The following is a 14,557-nucleotide window of genomic DNA, read 5'->3' on the forward strand; positions in this document are numbered from 1 at the left end:
GGAGCCAAGCCCGACATCTGAGAGGCATCTGCCCTGCTTTGCGCCTTTTGTCTTGTTTATTTCAAAATTATATAAAAGTGTTGATGTGTAAGTACAACCAAGGGTGTTCGTCTGTGTTCACAGCACAGGACTCCTCTGTATTGTATTCAAAAGCTGGCTGGAAGTAAAAAGACAGAATTAAGAGTGGCTGTGGCAAGCAAAAAGGGTCTGCCAGCACTGCAGAACTGCAGGGAGCTACACCCAATCTCAGCTGCCTGGCGCAGGCTTGGACTTTCAGGCAAATGGCAGCCTATCTCAACCTAGTGAATGTGGGAGGCCAGCAAGTTGGAGTAATGGGAAATACATGTCTGATTTAAAAGGAGCTCTAATTATTTGAAGCACCGGAACTTCCTGAGTAGCCATTAAAAATTACATACCAACAACTGGTGGTCTGAAACTTTTATTTTACATAGTACTTGGATAGACAGTTGAAAACAGCATTTAGCTGAAAGCATTATTTGTGTAAAAAGGCAGAAAGTAAGTTTATTTTCTGGATAATTGTAGTGGTTGTTGCATTAATGGGCAACATGCCATGAATTTGCTTGCTTTTCCTGGCAAACAGCACTGCTGGATTTTTTTTTCATTTTTTAGAATGTCAATAACAAAAAGGTAAGGCTCACTTGGTCTGCCTGTCTGCCTTCCTATCCAGCTGGCTGGTTGTAAAAACCAATGACTGGTGAATTGAGACATACCGAGCATGTAAAGTAGACATACTGCTCAGTTTTAGATCTAAAAATGATTAGGACATTAAGCTGACATTGTTAGGATTCGGTTTTACAGGACCTGAAAGCAGGCAAAAACGCAGTGGGAAAAAGTTCAAAAGCTAGTCTTTATTAACAAATCAGACTGGCAGTCCTCCTGGACCGCAGGGAAGCACTCGTCCAATCTTCCGGGGTGCACAGAGAGCTCAAGAGCGGAGCCAAAATTGGAGTCAGGTCCCAAGCGCTCTCCACTCCAGCAGGGCGGTGTGAAGACCAGGGAAAATACCAAAACTCTCCGACCCTGGTAGACAGGCGCTCCGTCCTTAAATCGGTGGCCTGATGTAAATTGCCGACAGGTGCGCCTGCCTGCAGTGCCAGCTGTGGAAAATTATCAGCTCCTCCACGCCCCCTGCAGGAAAAACCTAACAACACATGACCCGGAACCCTGGACCCCAACATTACCTCCCCCTCAACGGGCGCCTCCAGGCGCCCTACCAGGCCTATCCGGGTGGGCGCTGTAGAAGTCACGGAGGAGGCTGTTGTCTAGGAGGAACCGGCGGGGGACGCACGATCGCGCCTCCGGGCCGACCAGATCCGACTCAGCGACTGGCTTACACTTGGCGACACGGAACTTTGGGTACATCTTGAATGTTGGGGGAAGTTTCATGCGGACAGCCGCAGGATTCACCATCCGCTCCACCTCGAAAGGGCATTGAAGCGCGGAGTCAGGTTCCGAGACTCCACCTGGAGCGGGAGGTCCTTTGTAGACAGCCAGACCTTCTGACCCAGCTGATAGGAAGGGGCTGGAGTCTGGTGCTGATTGGCCTGCCGTTGAGAGCGCTGGGAGGCCTGCAGGAGTGCAGCGCGGACCTGCCTCCACACCCTCCTGCACCGGCGTATGTTGGCCTGAACCGAGGGCACCGCCACCTCGTCCTCCAGAACATCGGACAATAGGGGCTGGTGGGAGGACTTTTCCCTGGCACAGGCTGCTATGTAGTTCCTGGTGTCTCGGGTAATGGAGGGCCACCAAAACCGCTGCCAAAGGAACTGTAGTGTGCGGATGATTCCCAGGTGGCAGGTCAGCCTTGAGGTGTGGGCCCAGTGCAGACCGTCGAAACGCACCACCTCAGGGACGAACAGCCGGTTCAGTAGAACCACACCTGGATCCGGGACTGATTGCTGGGCCTCTTGGACTCTCTGCTCCAACTGCCAGGATGCAGGAACGGAGTAAGACGGGGTCCGGCTCCGCGTCGCTGGACCAGACCGGGACCCTGAAACTGCAGCAGCTCTCTTCCTGCGGCAGAGTCCCTCACCGATCCCCGACACCTGGACTGCGCCACCCGGCTGCACCACATGGGGGAAATGCCCCACTTCCTTAATGGGTGAGAGCAGAGCAAAGGCAGTTGGTCTGACAGGTTACGCTCCACCTCGACCAATCGATCTGGGGGTTGTGGCGTGACAGCCAAGAAGCCCCAAGAACCCCCGGAGAAGAGGATGCCAGGATAAGGAACAGGCGGATTTGCTCCAGATGGTTCCGAGACAATGGGCCAGATTCACGAAGCGTTCTTACGAACAAATTTGTTCTTAAGTCCCATTTACGAACAGTTTACGAAGATTGTGGCATTCACCAATTTCTTCTTATCCTGGATTTATTCGTAGGTAAGAACAAATCCTACGAACACTCAGGAGTACTCTTGCGCACATTTCAGTGCCGACATGTTGGCATGGTTGTGTTTTCTTCTCTTGTGCAGTTCAATAAAATTCAATATTACAATGATAATTCTGTCATATTTATTTATTTATTTGTTTATTTCCTATTTTTGGTGATTTACGGAGAATTTTAAAATTACGTAAATGTGCCAATGACTTAACATTAATCAACCAAATTGGAAACCATGCCAAAACTGTCTTTTTATTTGATTTTATCTTGATTTATTTTATTAGGGGATCGAGGATATGCCCTGGCTCCCTGGTTGTTGACACCACTGACCAACCCTCAGACTCCACAGGAGTTTTATTCAATCAGATGCATGCGCGCAGTCGCTCCACCATTGAACGCACCATTGGCATGTTAAAGGGGCGCTGGATGTGTTTGGACACAGAGCCACAACCCCGTGAGGATGTGCGTCCTGACGCAATAATGGGGCCAGACTGCAGGCACGCGGTTCACGTTCGAGCGCGATTAATTGCCCGTTTGTGAATAAAATGCATTATTGTCACAATCCGAGCACAGCTTTTACACGTTTATTTTTTTTACATTCTTCTTTTTTTTACATTCTCGTTGATTTCTTTAAGCGTGTTGGCTATAGTCATCAGGGTTGAGGCAATTTTATCAAGCGTGTTAGCCATCCTTTCTTGATTGTTCAACACGGCGTCAGAAATCAGGCGTGGAGAGGCAAGCTTTGGGCATTTGGCTGCTTTTTGCTCTGTCTACAGGGTCCTGCTGCAGTTCCTTTTATGGGCATTAGTGGGCGGTGACTTATGCTAATCGTATGTTAATTAGACTCACCTGGCACACGCTTTCAACTTACGAACAGATGGCATTCATCAATCTAAGAACACAGCTGCGAACAATTCTGGGGCTTACGAACGCGTTGATGAATCCGACGTAGGGTTTTCTTAAAAAACTTCTTAATAACAACTTAAGAAAGAATCTAAGAAGATTCTTAAGAACATATTGGTGAATCTGGCCCAATGAGAGTAAGGGGTTGGGTCTGGTGTGTCACCTTTGTCAGGACATCCCCGTTGAGACCAAGGATGGGTCTTGACTCGGGCAGAGCCTCGACAGGGATGCGGGCTTGCATGACCAAGTCCTGGCAGATGAAGCGCCGGAGTCCACCAGGAATGGCGCAGAGACAGATTCCTTGCCCCAGAGGAGTGTGCCCGGCAGTGTTAAGCGGGCCAGAGCGGAGTAACCGCTTGCCAACACTCTAATGGGAGTCGATGGGCTTAGTCCTTTGGGCCGTGACGGGCAATCACCAAGGTAGTGGCCAGCCTGGAAGCAATACAAGCAAACCTTCGCTGACAGCCAGCGCTTCCGCTCCGTGTGGGTTTGTCCCAGCTGCATTAGTTCGTGCATTAGTTCGTTTGTTCGTTCAATCAATCAATCTTTATTTATATAGCGTCTTTTACAATCAGAATTGTTTCAAGGCGCTTTCCAGAATCCCAGGGCCTAACCCCAGACAAGCAACAGTGGCAAGGAAAAACTCCCCTTTGACAGGACGAAACCTTGAGCAGGACCAGGCTAATGTAGGGGGAACCTCCTGCTGATGGCCGGCTGGGTAGAGAGAGAGGAGAAGGGGGAGGACAGGTAGAGGATAGAATAGGTAGGAGAGGAGCGGGGTAGAGGAGAGGTAGAGGGAAGGGGAGGGGAGGTAGAGAAGAGGAAAGGAGAGGCATAGAGTATAGAAATACATACAAAAATGCATTATATTGAATTAAATTGAATTGAATAAGCTGCTGGTTGAGTAGGTCATCGGGGTCGGAGGTCAGTATACAGCTCTGAAGGCGGCGATACCTGTAAATGAACACAGAAGGGGGGGGCAGAAAAACTACACAAGAATCAGCATAACTAGTCTACTTGATGAGGAGGAGGAGAGAAGAGAAGAGGAGAGGAGGGAAGAGGAAACCATGACCCAGTGGGGTGACAGAGGCCTGTCAAGTGATCATGTTTCTGGACTCCGGCAGCCTTGGCCTATAGCAGCATAGCTAAGATGTTAACCTAATGATTGGACGACCCCCTAAGTATGATAATTTGTCTGTCTATGATAATAACTGGAACTACAGAATTAGTAACAATAAGCTTTTTCCAAGAGATAGGTTTTAAGCCTAATCTTAAAAGTAGCGATGGAGTTAGCCTCCCGTACCTGGATAGTGAGCTGGTTCCATAGCAGGGGGGCCTGGTAGCTAAATGCTCGGCCCCCCATTCTACCCCTAGAAACTCTGGGGACCACAAGTAGACCAGCATTCTGAGAGCGGAGCGGTCTATTGGGCTGGTAAGGTGCCACTAGCTCCTCCAGGTAGGATGGAACTAGGCTCCTGAGGACCTTGTAGGTCAAAAGAAGGGTTTTAAAAATTATTCTAAATTTAACGGGCAGCCAATGAAGCAACGCCATTACAGGAGTTATGTGATCTCTTTTGTCAATGCCTGTCAGAACTCTGGCTAGCTGTAGCTACGCTAGGCAGCGCCGCAGCAGCTAGCTTTCCCTGGCTACCTGACGCAACTCCAGCTAACTCCAAGCTGCGGAACCGCGTCTCAAGCTCGCTAAGTCTCGCCTCCATAGCCGTAAATAAACTACACTTTCTGCACCTATTCACTAAAGGAGGCAGAGGAGTAACTAAACATTTCACACGCTGAACAGACAAAGACACCGGGTGAAACAGACAGTGAGGCCATGCTAATGCTAATAGTTGGCGGAGCCCTGTATTTGTTTAATATGGGTTGTTTTGCACTGTTGTTATCAGGTGACTAGAATGTCCCAAGTGTTCAAATTTTAAGTAAATACAACACACCAAGTGTTCAATTTTAAGTAAAGTGAATACAACACACCGTGCACAGTACAACCAACAAACGATTGAGAAGACAGGAAGTGACGCAATACGTTACCGGAACACCTGGTACTTGTGTCTTCTCCTCATCGACAACGTCCTCATGAGGTGGAGCAGGCACCGGAGTTGATGGTTCAATTAAAGCCCCACAACATCTGGACGAGCTTCCTGAACTCCTCGCCAGTCATTCGCTAACTCTTTGCCGGCGTCTATCCTGCAGCTGGTTGTCCAGCAGGATAGCCAGGCTGATTCACGTCTCCGGATCCCCAGATTCCTCCCAAGCAGCTAACTCATCTTTGAGTTCCTCAGCGAGTCCTTGGGTGAACACCCCCTGGAGGGCTGCGTCATTTCATCTGCTCCTGGCCACGAGGATGCAGAACCGGGTGGAGTAGTCTGCGAGGGAGCTGGAGCCCTGGCATAGGGAGAGGATCTGGGAGGCTGCCTTGCGACTCTGGACTGGGTGGTCAAGGTCGGCCATGAAATCCGCCATGGCCCATTGCACCACTCTCCTGGAGTGAAGAGTCACGACAAAAGCGATCTTCGCCTTGTCTCAGGGGTAGGTGAGAGGCTGGAGGTCAAAAACCAAGGAGCACTGAAGGAAAATCTGGCACATGCACCCGCCTCACCAGAATACCGCTCCGGGATGGGCACATGAGGCTCCTGTGGTGCAGTGGTGGCCGGCTGAAGGACGGCTCTTGGCGCCTCCACAGGAGGCGGAACCTGCTCCGCCTGTCCTGAAGAGGGCAGGTTTGTCACGCTGGCGTTGAGGGTCTGGAGCAAAGTCCAAATGTCCGTGAGGAGCTGGTCGTGCTTTCCCAGCAACTTCTCCTGGGCCTCCAACGTGCAGCGCACTGCATCTTGGTCCGCCGGGTCCATACTGGTCGGAGAATTCTGTTAGGATTCAGTTTTTACAGGGGTCAAAAGTAGGCAAAAACGTAGTGGGAAAAAGTCCAAAAGCTAGTATTTATTAACAAATCAAACTCGCAGTCCTCCTGGACCGCAGGGAAGCACTCGGCCAGTCTTCCAGGGTGCACAGAGAGCTCAAGAGGAGAGCCAAAATGGGAGTCATGTCCCGCGCGCTTTCCACTCCAGCAGGGCAGCGTGAAGACCAGGAAAATCACCAACACTCTCTGACCCTGGTAGACAGGCACTCCATCCTTAAATCGGTGGCCTGATGTAGACTGCCGACTGGTGCGCCTGCCTGCAGCGCCAGCTGTGGAAAATTATTAGCTCATCCACGCCCCCTGCAGGAAATACCAAAAAACACACAAGCCAGAACCCTGGACTCCAACAGACATTATATACAGGTATGTTACAATGAGAGTTCCCACTCACTTATCTCTCTGCTTATAATGAATAGTGTTTGAACCTCACCACATGGCCTAAGTGAAAAAAGAAAAGACTCCAAGATCAAGGGGCTATAAAATAATTAACATATTCTTGAGAAACCATTGGAGCATCATTGGATGGAGATCCCAGGGGTTCTGCAGACACCCCGCGATATCAATGTGATGACACCAAAGTTGGTAAAACCAGCGCGTGTCAGAACCTCTCTCTTCTCATTGCCTTTTTCCAGATTGGTACCCACTGCTACAGGAGCCATCCACAGCAACGCTCCACTAAAACCTGCATAGCGGCCTTTAAGTCAAGTGGTGGATGAGCGGTCGACTCTTTCTTTTTTTTTAAAAAGAAAATATTTTTCCTTACAACTCCCCATGTAAAATTTTGGTATACCTCACCAGACATCTTGGAGCCTGAGGAAGCCCTTCATCACAGAACTCACAAAGTTACCTGGCAAAAGACTGCCATCTTTCCACCAGCAAGAGTGAAACAGCTGTTGAGCTGTCGCTCACCCAGTTGAATCCTGTGCTCTACACTGCCCATCAAAGAAGACCAGTTCACCATTCATCTGCCGAAGCAGTGATAACACAGATATCTTACCTCAGTGTGTTTTGGACTAGACAGAACCATGTTGAGTGTGCCAGTGAGGGAATTATCTCTCTCAAAGTTGTATCAAGTAAGAGGTTTGTCTGGGTGTAGGCGAGTTATTGTACTGTTTTAATGAGCAAATGTTAAGTAATGTGTTGGACTTCTGAGTCTCATATGCAGAATTTTGTTCTGTAAGTTTATCGCTGTAAGTTTTTCTAACCTAGGTCTTTCTCATTTCATGTGCTTCTTTAAAGCTTCTTACTACAAACCCACGCGTACACATGCATGATTGCAAATACACTCTTTCTCGGAGTCCTGCTAGGGAGAATTACAATGCTTCCTAATTGCCACTTTAGTGGACTACATTTCCGTAGTCACCGCACTGTGGACAAAACGGGAGCACATACGGTAAATGTTCGCACCACAGGGAATGAGAAGGCATCCTTCACCGTAGTTCTCGCCTGCCAGGCTAATGGCCAGAAACTTCTACCCATGGTTATTTTCAAAAGGAAGACTGTGCCAAAAGAAAACTTTCCAGTCGGCGCAACCATCAAAGCTAACTCAAAGGGATGGATGGATGAAGAAAAGATGAGTGAGAAGATGAGAGAAATTTACGTCAAGAGACCGGGTGGCTTTTTCCACGCACCCTATTGATCTGCGACTCCATGGGCGCCCATATCACCGATTGTGTAAAAAAACAAGTAAAGCACACTAAATCAGTTCTTGCCGTCAATTCAGGTGGGTTAACAAAGGAACTGCAGCCGCTAGATATTGGTGTCAACAGGGCATTCAAAGCTAGACTGCGAACTGCGTGGGAGTGGTGGATGACGGAAGGCGAACACACGTTCACCAAGACGGGGAGACAGCGCCGAGCAGCATACGCCACTATCTGCCAGTGGATCGTAAATGCCTGGGCTGATATATCAGTCTCGACCGTGGTCCGAGCTTTCAGGAAGGCAGGGATTGTCACTGAAATGCCAGACAACACCAGCGACACGGACCCTGATGACGACTTTGACGAGACGGAGCCGGCCATGTTGGACGCCGTATTCGCACAACTGTTCAATTTGGACACCGAAGAAGAGGAATTCAAGGGATTCCTGGATGAGGAATGAACTGATAAAGTGAGCTTTACGTGTTTCTTTTGTGTGTTTACAACTTAACAAGGCTGGTCATACTGTGAATATTGACATTACCGTTTGAACAACGTTGTTATATTGCTATTGTTATATTGCTATTGCTTTGCACTACTTCGAGAGTTCGAGTTACCGTATATTGTGTTTGCACTAACGTTCGATTTACGGTACTACGTGATAAAAATGTTGCACTAAATCGAAGATTTATTAAACTCCACACTGCCTGTTATAACTCGCTGTTATTAAACAAACTGTGTTACGCGAAAACACTACGTCACTCGGGAAAAATAATAAAACAGCTGTTTATTCATTTTGGGAGTGAATAGAGTTGTGAGAATGCCGGTTTGTATTCTATTAATAAAGTTTGACTGACTTATCTGGCTGTTTTATTGACATTCCTTTTAGCGCAGCTCGATCTAGTGAATGCGTCATGAAACCACAGGCACTACGCAGTTTCTATGCTATGCGCCTTATACCACGGTGCACCCTGTGTATGAAAATATTTCTAAAATAGGCTGTTAATTGCAGGTGCGCCCTATAATACGGTGCGCCTTATGGTTGTGAAAATACGGTACCTTAGCTTGGATGTGTTCCTGGAAGACTTTTACATCAGTGTTAACAAAATAGGCAGAGTCATTCAGGGTTGCTCTTTCCTGGCTCGGCACTCTTCTGACAACATCCGATCACAACATTCATAACCAGTCAGGTCAAGGGCATAAGAGGAAATGAATGAACACCCATGATTCATACAGAGCATCAGCAGGGCTTTGTATAGAATTAATGACTGGTAAATTATACAGCAATGTGAATAATTCACACACGAGCACACACACAATTTCATTATTATTATTTTCCATGACCACTATATACTGTAGCATATCACAGCTACATATGAGTGTAAGCAAGGAACACCCCTGAATGAGTCATCAGCTCATTGCAGGGCCCTATGTGAGCATTTTTGGAGTTGAGATACTGTCGAGGTACCCTTTAGCATGTTACCAAACTCCCAAATGCTCACATGGTGCCCTGCAATGAGTTGGTGATTCATCCATGGTTTTCCTCTGCCTTTGCTTATTTGTAGCTGGGGTAGAATCCAGCATTTTCCCCTTGACCCCAGAAGGGTAATAATAGTGAAGAATAACACTGGTTATTTACATTAACGATATTGTAATTATTAGCATTTCCACTTTTCGGAATAGCTCATTTTTAAAATTTCCAACTGAAACCAAAAGCTTGTCTTTGAATGTTCAACAGATCAGTACACTACAAATTCCAGTACCTTCAGGCTAGCCGATAATTTTCACTCTCAAAAGGCAGAGAAATCTTTGTTTTTCACCAATTCAACAAAAACGACTGAGACCTTAAGTATGTCGCGTGTTGTAATCATTTTGGCGAACACTTAACATATTGCATTGTCCCATATATTGGACACAATGCAATACATATCTGTAATTTTTATCTCTTCAGCTGAGCCTCTCACAGGCCCATGGCAACCTTGGTGAAAATTCATAACATCCTTCTAATGAGCATGCTAAATGGGTGTCAAAATGATTTGGCAACATGACAGAACTGGATTGTCTTTGATAAGCCCAGATTTGAGCTAGAACAAGGCAGCAAGGAGGAAAAGGGCCACTGAAAGAAAAAAAGACACTGACCCCAGAGGGTTTTTTGAGCCACTATGTTGAACCAATGAGAAAATAGGAGCCTAAACTTTGGAGCTAGAACTTGGCAGCAATAGAGAGGTCAGTGGAATGACGAACCCCTGTGGTGGCCCTGGGGGTGAAAGTCATTGTCACCAACCCTTAATGGGTACCCACATTCCTCAGCTGACCAAAACCTGTGAATGATTGTGAAATGAAAGACATTTGTAATTCAAATAAGGGAGCTACCATGAGGTCTGCATTAGGAAAAGCTTCTCTGAGGGAAGACGCAATCTCACATACGCACAAAGATAAACCAATCCAGCCCCCCATTTTGGCCACAATTTCATATTTTCATATTTTTACATCAAAAAACGGTGCCACTTCGCTTGTTTTACTTTGCCTCTCGAACAAAAGCAGCTTCTATTTAGAGAGGGGTTTACTCAAAATGTTTGGTTACGAGGCAAAAGGAAAAAATAATAACACAATGTGATTTTCTGTCTTTGTTTTAAAGAGAATATATCATAAAATATAAAGCAATAAAAAAGTAATTTTGAGGAAATTATTGGCCTTTCTTTGTTTTGTTTATTATTCCAATCATAATAGTTTGGCATGTGGTCGACAAGCCATCTCCAACCTTGACAACAGCTTTAATAGGAAACAGGGATTTCTTCATTCAGTAGTCCATTTGCCATCCAACTTTCCTTTAAGCACTTCAGATAAAGGCCAAAGTGCAACTGTTTGCTTGTATAGCAGTACACTGTGCTGTGTGCTGCCACAGATGTTCAGGTTTAAATCTTTTTCTGCTACTTCATAAAATGGAAATGTCCTCTTAATAAACAAATTTTGAATGATTAAATTGCCCATTTGGTTAGATTTATAGAGTATTTGAGCAAATATGGTATTTATAGCTTTAAATCTAGTGAATACAATTACATTGCATTAACCTCGGTTTATTGGTGAGAAATGGATATTTCTATCAAGGCAATATGCATGGCTACTCCTAGTAGCAAGCAGTTGTACAAGAAGTTGTAATAGAAAGTGCTGTAACTTGATGATTAGAGAAATTTAAGCATTGAGGGTTGGATTTGCTGGCATTGTTTTCTCTGTTAGCTTTAAAAACGTGTCTGTCCTTATTGTCCTGTAAGACAGTAAACTTTGCCCAGCTGGGATGATGTAGACAAAGACCACCAACCACTCTCAGCCACCCTATCCCACAATCTGTTGCAGGCAGTGCACATTTATTGGCACATAAAAACGTGTGCATCGACAGCCACACATGACAGAAAGTGCTGCGAAAATCACAAACCTACTTGATAATCTTCTCTTAATCTGCCCCCATTTGGCTTTATCTGTCTTTTGTTATCAGGGCTGGGAGTGGAAAATGGCAGGAGGGTCACAAGGGTGAAACTTCTTTACCAGCATCAGCTTAATGAGCGGGGGGGGGGGGGGGGGGGGGGGGGGGGCAGGGGAGAAGAGCTAAAGCAGAGCAAGGGGCCTTCCCTAACTCAACCTTCAACATCCCAGGCCCCTTCTCTGATACTTCTGGAAGTTTTTTTTCCCTTTATTCTGTCTTTATTTTTTACCTTTTCCTTTACTCTAAAACCCAAATAATGTGTGTGATGGATGTGTGAGCAGAGGCAAGACCTCCCCCATTAATCTAAAGCTTGCCAGGGTTTAGTGAGAAGGGGGAGGCACCCCTTTACAGGCCTCTACAGGACTCAGCAGCATACCCCCTGCATCTCACACACATCCATGGAATCACCAATACCTTCCATTCGTATGGCATCTACAGACAAGTATTGAGAGCAATATGAGTGTGTGGGCCAGTATATAGCCACACAGTCCCTAACTCGAGCCCTCACTGCATATATGCCTCCAAGCCACCACAATACATTGCAGTATTGTCAGGCTCAACCATAGAGTCCCCTGATGCTTAAAGATAAAAGCAAAAATTCCATTACGCAGACAGAAGGACTGAAAAAAAGGAGGGGCTTTGCAAAGAAAAGGAGATACCAAATGATCCTGGTTAGTGGCTGCAGTGTATAGATCTGAAAGACGTAGTCTCTTTCTGCCTCTCTCATTCCTTGTGAGAACACCACCAGAAAATTCCAACGGTGTTGTCACCAGGAGCCAGCAAATGGTGGAGAAGTAGTCTCAGAAGAAGAAAACCATGGTTAATCCTCTGAGTATAGTTTATGGAGGGTGGAGTTGTATACTCTTAATGCATGCCATATGTATGCAAGTTTGTATGAATATACCGTAGACTGGGGCGGCAGATTTGCCTTCATTTCAATTGCAGTACATCACAAAATATGGTTTAAACCATGTTAGGTGCACACATCACTGATGTATGGCAGCTACAAATACTGGGTTCATGGGTACAAAAGGCTTACAATAAATAGGGGAGGGTGTTTTGTAAATCATGTAATTTTTTTGAATACTTTCAAATGGAACTCAAGTAATTTCCAATGCAACCAACAACACAACCACAAGGAATTAAAATAAACAAGTTGGAACAAATGACATATATAAAACAGTCAACTGTTCTGAAATATATAACATAATTAAAGGTAATGTGTGGCAGCATTAACATAAAGAAAGTCAGACAAAAATTATACTACAAAATATCTATATATGGTAGACCCTCTGAGGATAACATACATTAATGAAAATGGAGGGGGAAAAAAAATTTGACAGATAACTTAACTAACAAAGTGTGAACATTTTCTATTTGAAGTGAAACATTCCTGTTCACTTGTGGCCCTGCACTATCCAGCAGGGCTTCCTCTCAGCTCCTTGTGGTATTTGTCCCCAGGTAAGAATCTGAAAATGGGACAGTGAGTGGCAACCTTTCCCAAGGATGCTGTCTCACCACATGCCACTTTTACCTGCTGTTGCCCACCACTCCTATACCCACCTCGTGGATTCAGGGTTCACCCAGGAATTGTATTCATTAACTCAACCGAATGGTGTTGCTGCTAAAAGGTTGGACAGTCAACTTCACTATGTTGTTTGATCCCTGATAAAAAATCTCTTGTTTTGCTAATTTAGCTCGCTTAAACCACTATCATTTGAGAACCAAATTGCATGTCATGTAAATGGTGAAACTATCAAAGGTCACTTGAGTGAAGTCGAATTTAAAGTTTATTCATTGAACTGTTTGCTGTGCGGTGAATTTTCTTGGCTGTAAATACTCGCAAGAGCATTTTCCACCTCAGCTGTCATATAGTATTGCAAAGTTGGAATCCTTTTGGAAGGTATCTAAGTCACTAAATACTCCCAGTGTTTCTTATTAAATCTTTCAAATGTGTGGATTTCCTTCCAGGAACATTTTGCCATTTGGTTCCACCTTGCCTGTGTGTGCAAAAATGCACAATAAATGTTTTTTTTCTGTTGTCTTCACTACTCCAAGCATGGCAAACACAGCTCTATCAGTCACATGTGTATGTGTGGCAATTGTGTGTCTTTGGATTCAGGGTCTCCAGTTGTGTGGGTAACATGACACTGTGACACCAGCCAGTTGCCGCAGCTGGTATGAGTATAAGAGCGAAGCACAAGAGGGCAGTGAGGAGGAAGTGTTGTTATCACCAGCTGGCTCATTGGCTAAATCAGAGAAGTCAGTAAGACAAATGCAGCAACAGGAACGCGTCGGTGTGGAAGTGGGCTCTATAGCGATCCATGAAGAGAGGGCAAAAGCTGTCGAGTGTACCTGAATGATGTTGCAACAACGTTTGTCGTGTCCCATTATGTATGAGGGGACCTTTCATTTTTGTTAGTAAGCAATATATTTGACCTTCATATCATATTAATCCTTAAAAAACACTTTACTTTGTTATAAGGGTGATGGATAATTATATTCTTTGATTACAAACAAGCTGACAGGAATCAGTCAGGATTACCCTTTAAAAACCTTGCAATTTGGGTTGTGAGGTGGTTTTTCTTTTTATATATTGATGACTCTCTAAGGCAATGTATCTTGTGGTCTCTGAGGGACAAAAAAAGAAAGAACTTCTGACAGTTGGGAGGATGCAGCCATAAAAAATGTACCAGTGAAACTAAAACAAAAACATGTTTCCTGTAACATACATTAGTTCACTGCCCTATTTTAGCACGTGTGGTGTTGAGTTTTAAGTGTATTTTTGCTATCATGAGGTGATGTCAAGTTCATGCACTCCCTAAATGTCTGTGGTACTGTGCAGAAACTTTAAATGAACAGAAAATTACTTTAAAATTTATCATGGTGAATATTTAAAGATCTGTTAAAAGTTTGAAGTGAGTCAAATGTACATTGTGAACAGTTCACAAGAATTCTTCTTCCAAGCATCCACATAATTCCTTCCGGATTTATATTTACATTTATATAAAAGTCCAAGGTTGACATTCACCTCCTTTCATCATGTCATCCCACCCTTTCCTAAAGTTATTGTTGGATTCAGCCTTGTGGCAGCTAACCAACCAAGGGAACTGTCCAAAATGGCCAAATCCCGACTTCCTACTTTGTTTCATTAAATAGCTTTGTGATATGAATCTAACTGATGCACGGTGTCTTTAACAGAGGGGA

General features: G+C 45.2%; 1 protein-coding gene across 1 annotated transcript in view; it reads right to left on the reverse strand.

The window, feature by feature from the left end:
- Positions 1–423: 423 nt before the first annotated feature.
- Positions 424–14,557, reverse strand: part of LOC130536646 (uncharacterized) — a 56,586-nt gene continuing 42,452 nt past the window's right edge. The window contains exons 2-3 of the mRNA XM_057052744.1: positions 3,467–6,179; positions 424–2,114 (exon numbers count right to left, since the gene is read on the reverse strand). Of these exons, the coding sequence (XP_056908724.1) occupies positions 1,425–2,114; positions 3,467–3,544 (768 nt within the window). The 5' untranslated portion in view covers positions 3,545–6,179 and the 3' untranslated portion in view covers positions 424–1,424. The remainder of the gene's footprint in view (positions 2,115–3,466; positions 6,180–14,557) is intronic.

This window comes from Takifugu flavidus, chromosome 13, assembly GCF_003711565.1.
Source record: "Takifugu flavidus isolate HTHZ2018 chromosome 13, ASM371156v2, whole genome shotgun sequence".
Classification (NCBI taxonomy): domain Eukaryota; kingdom Metazoa; phylum Chordata; class Actinopteri; order Tetraodontiformes; family Tetraodontidae; genus Takifugu; species Takifugu flavidus.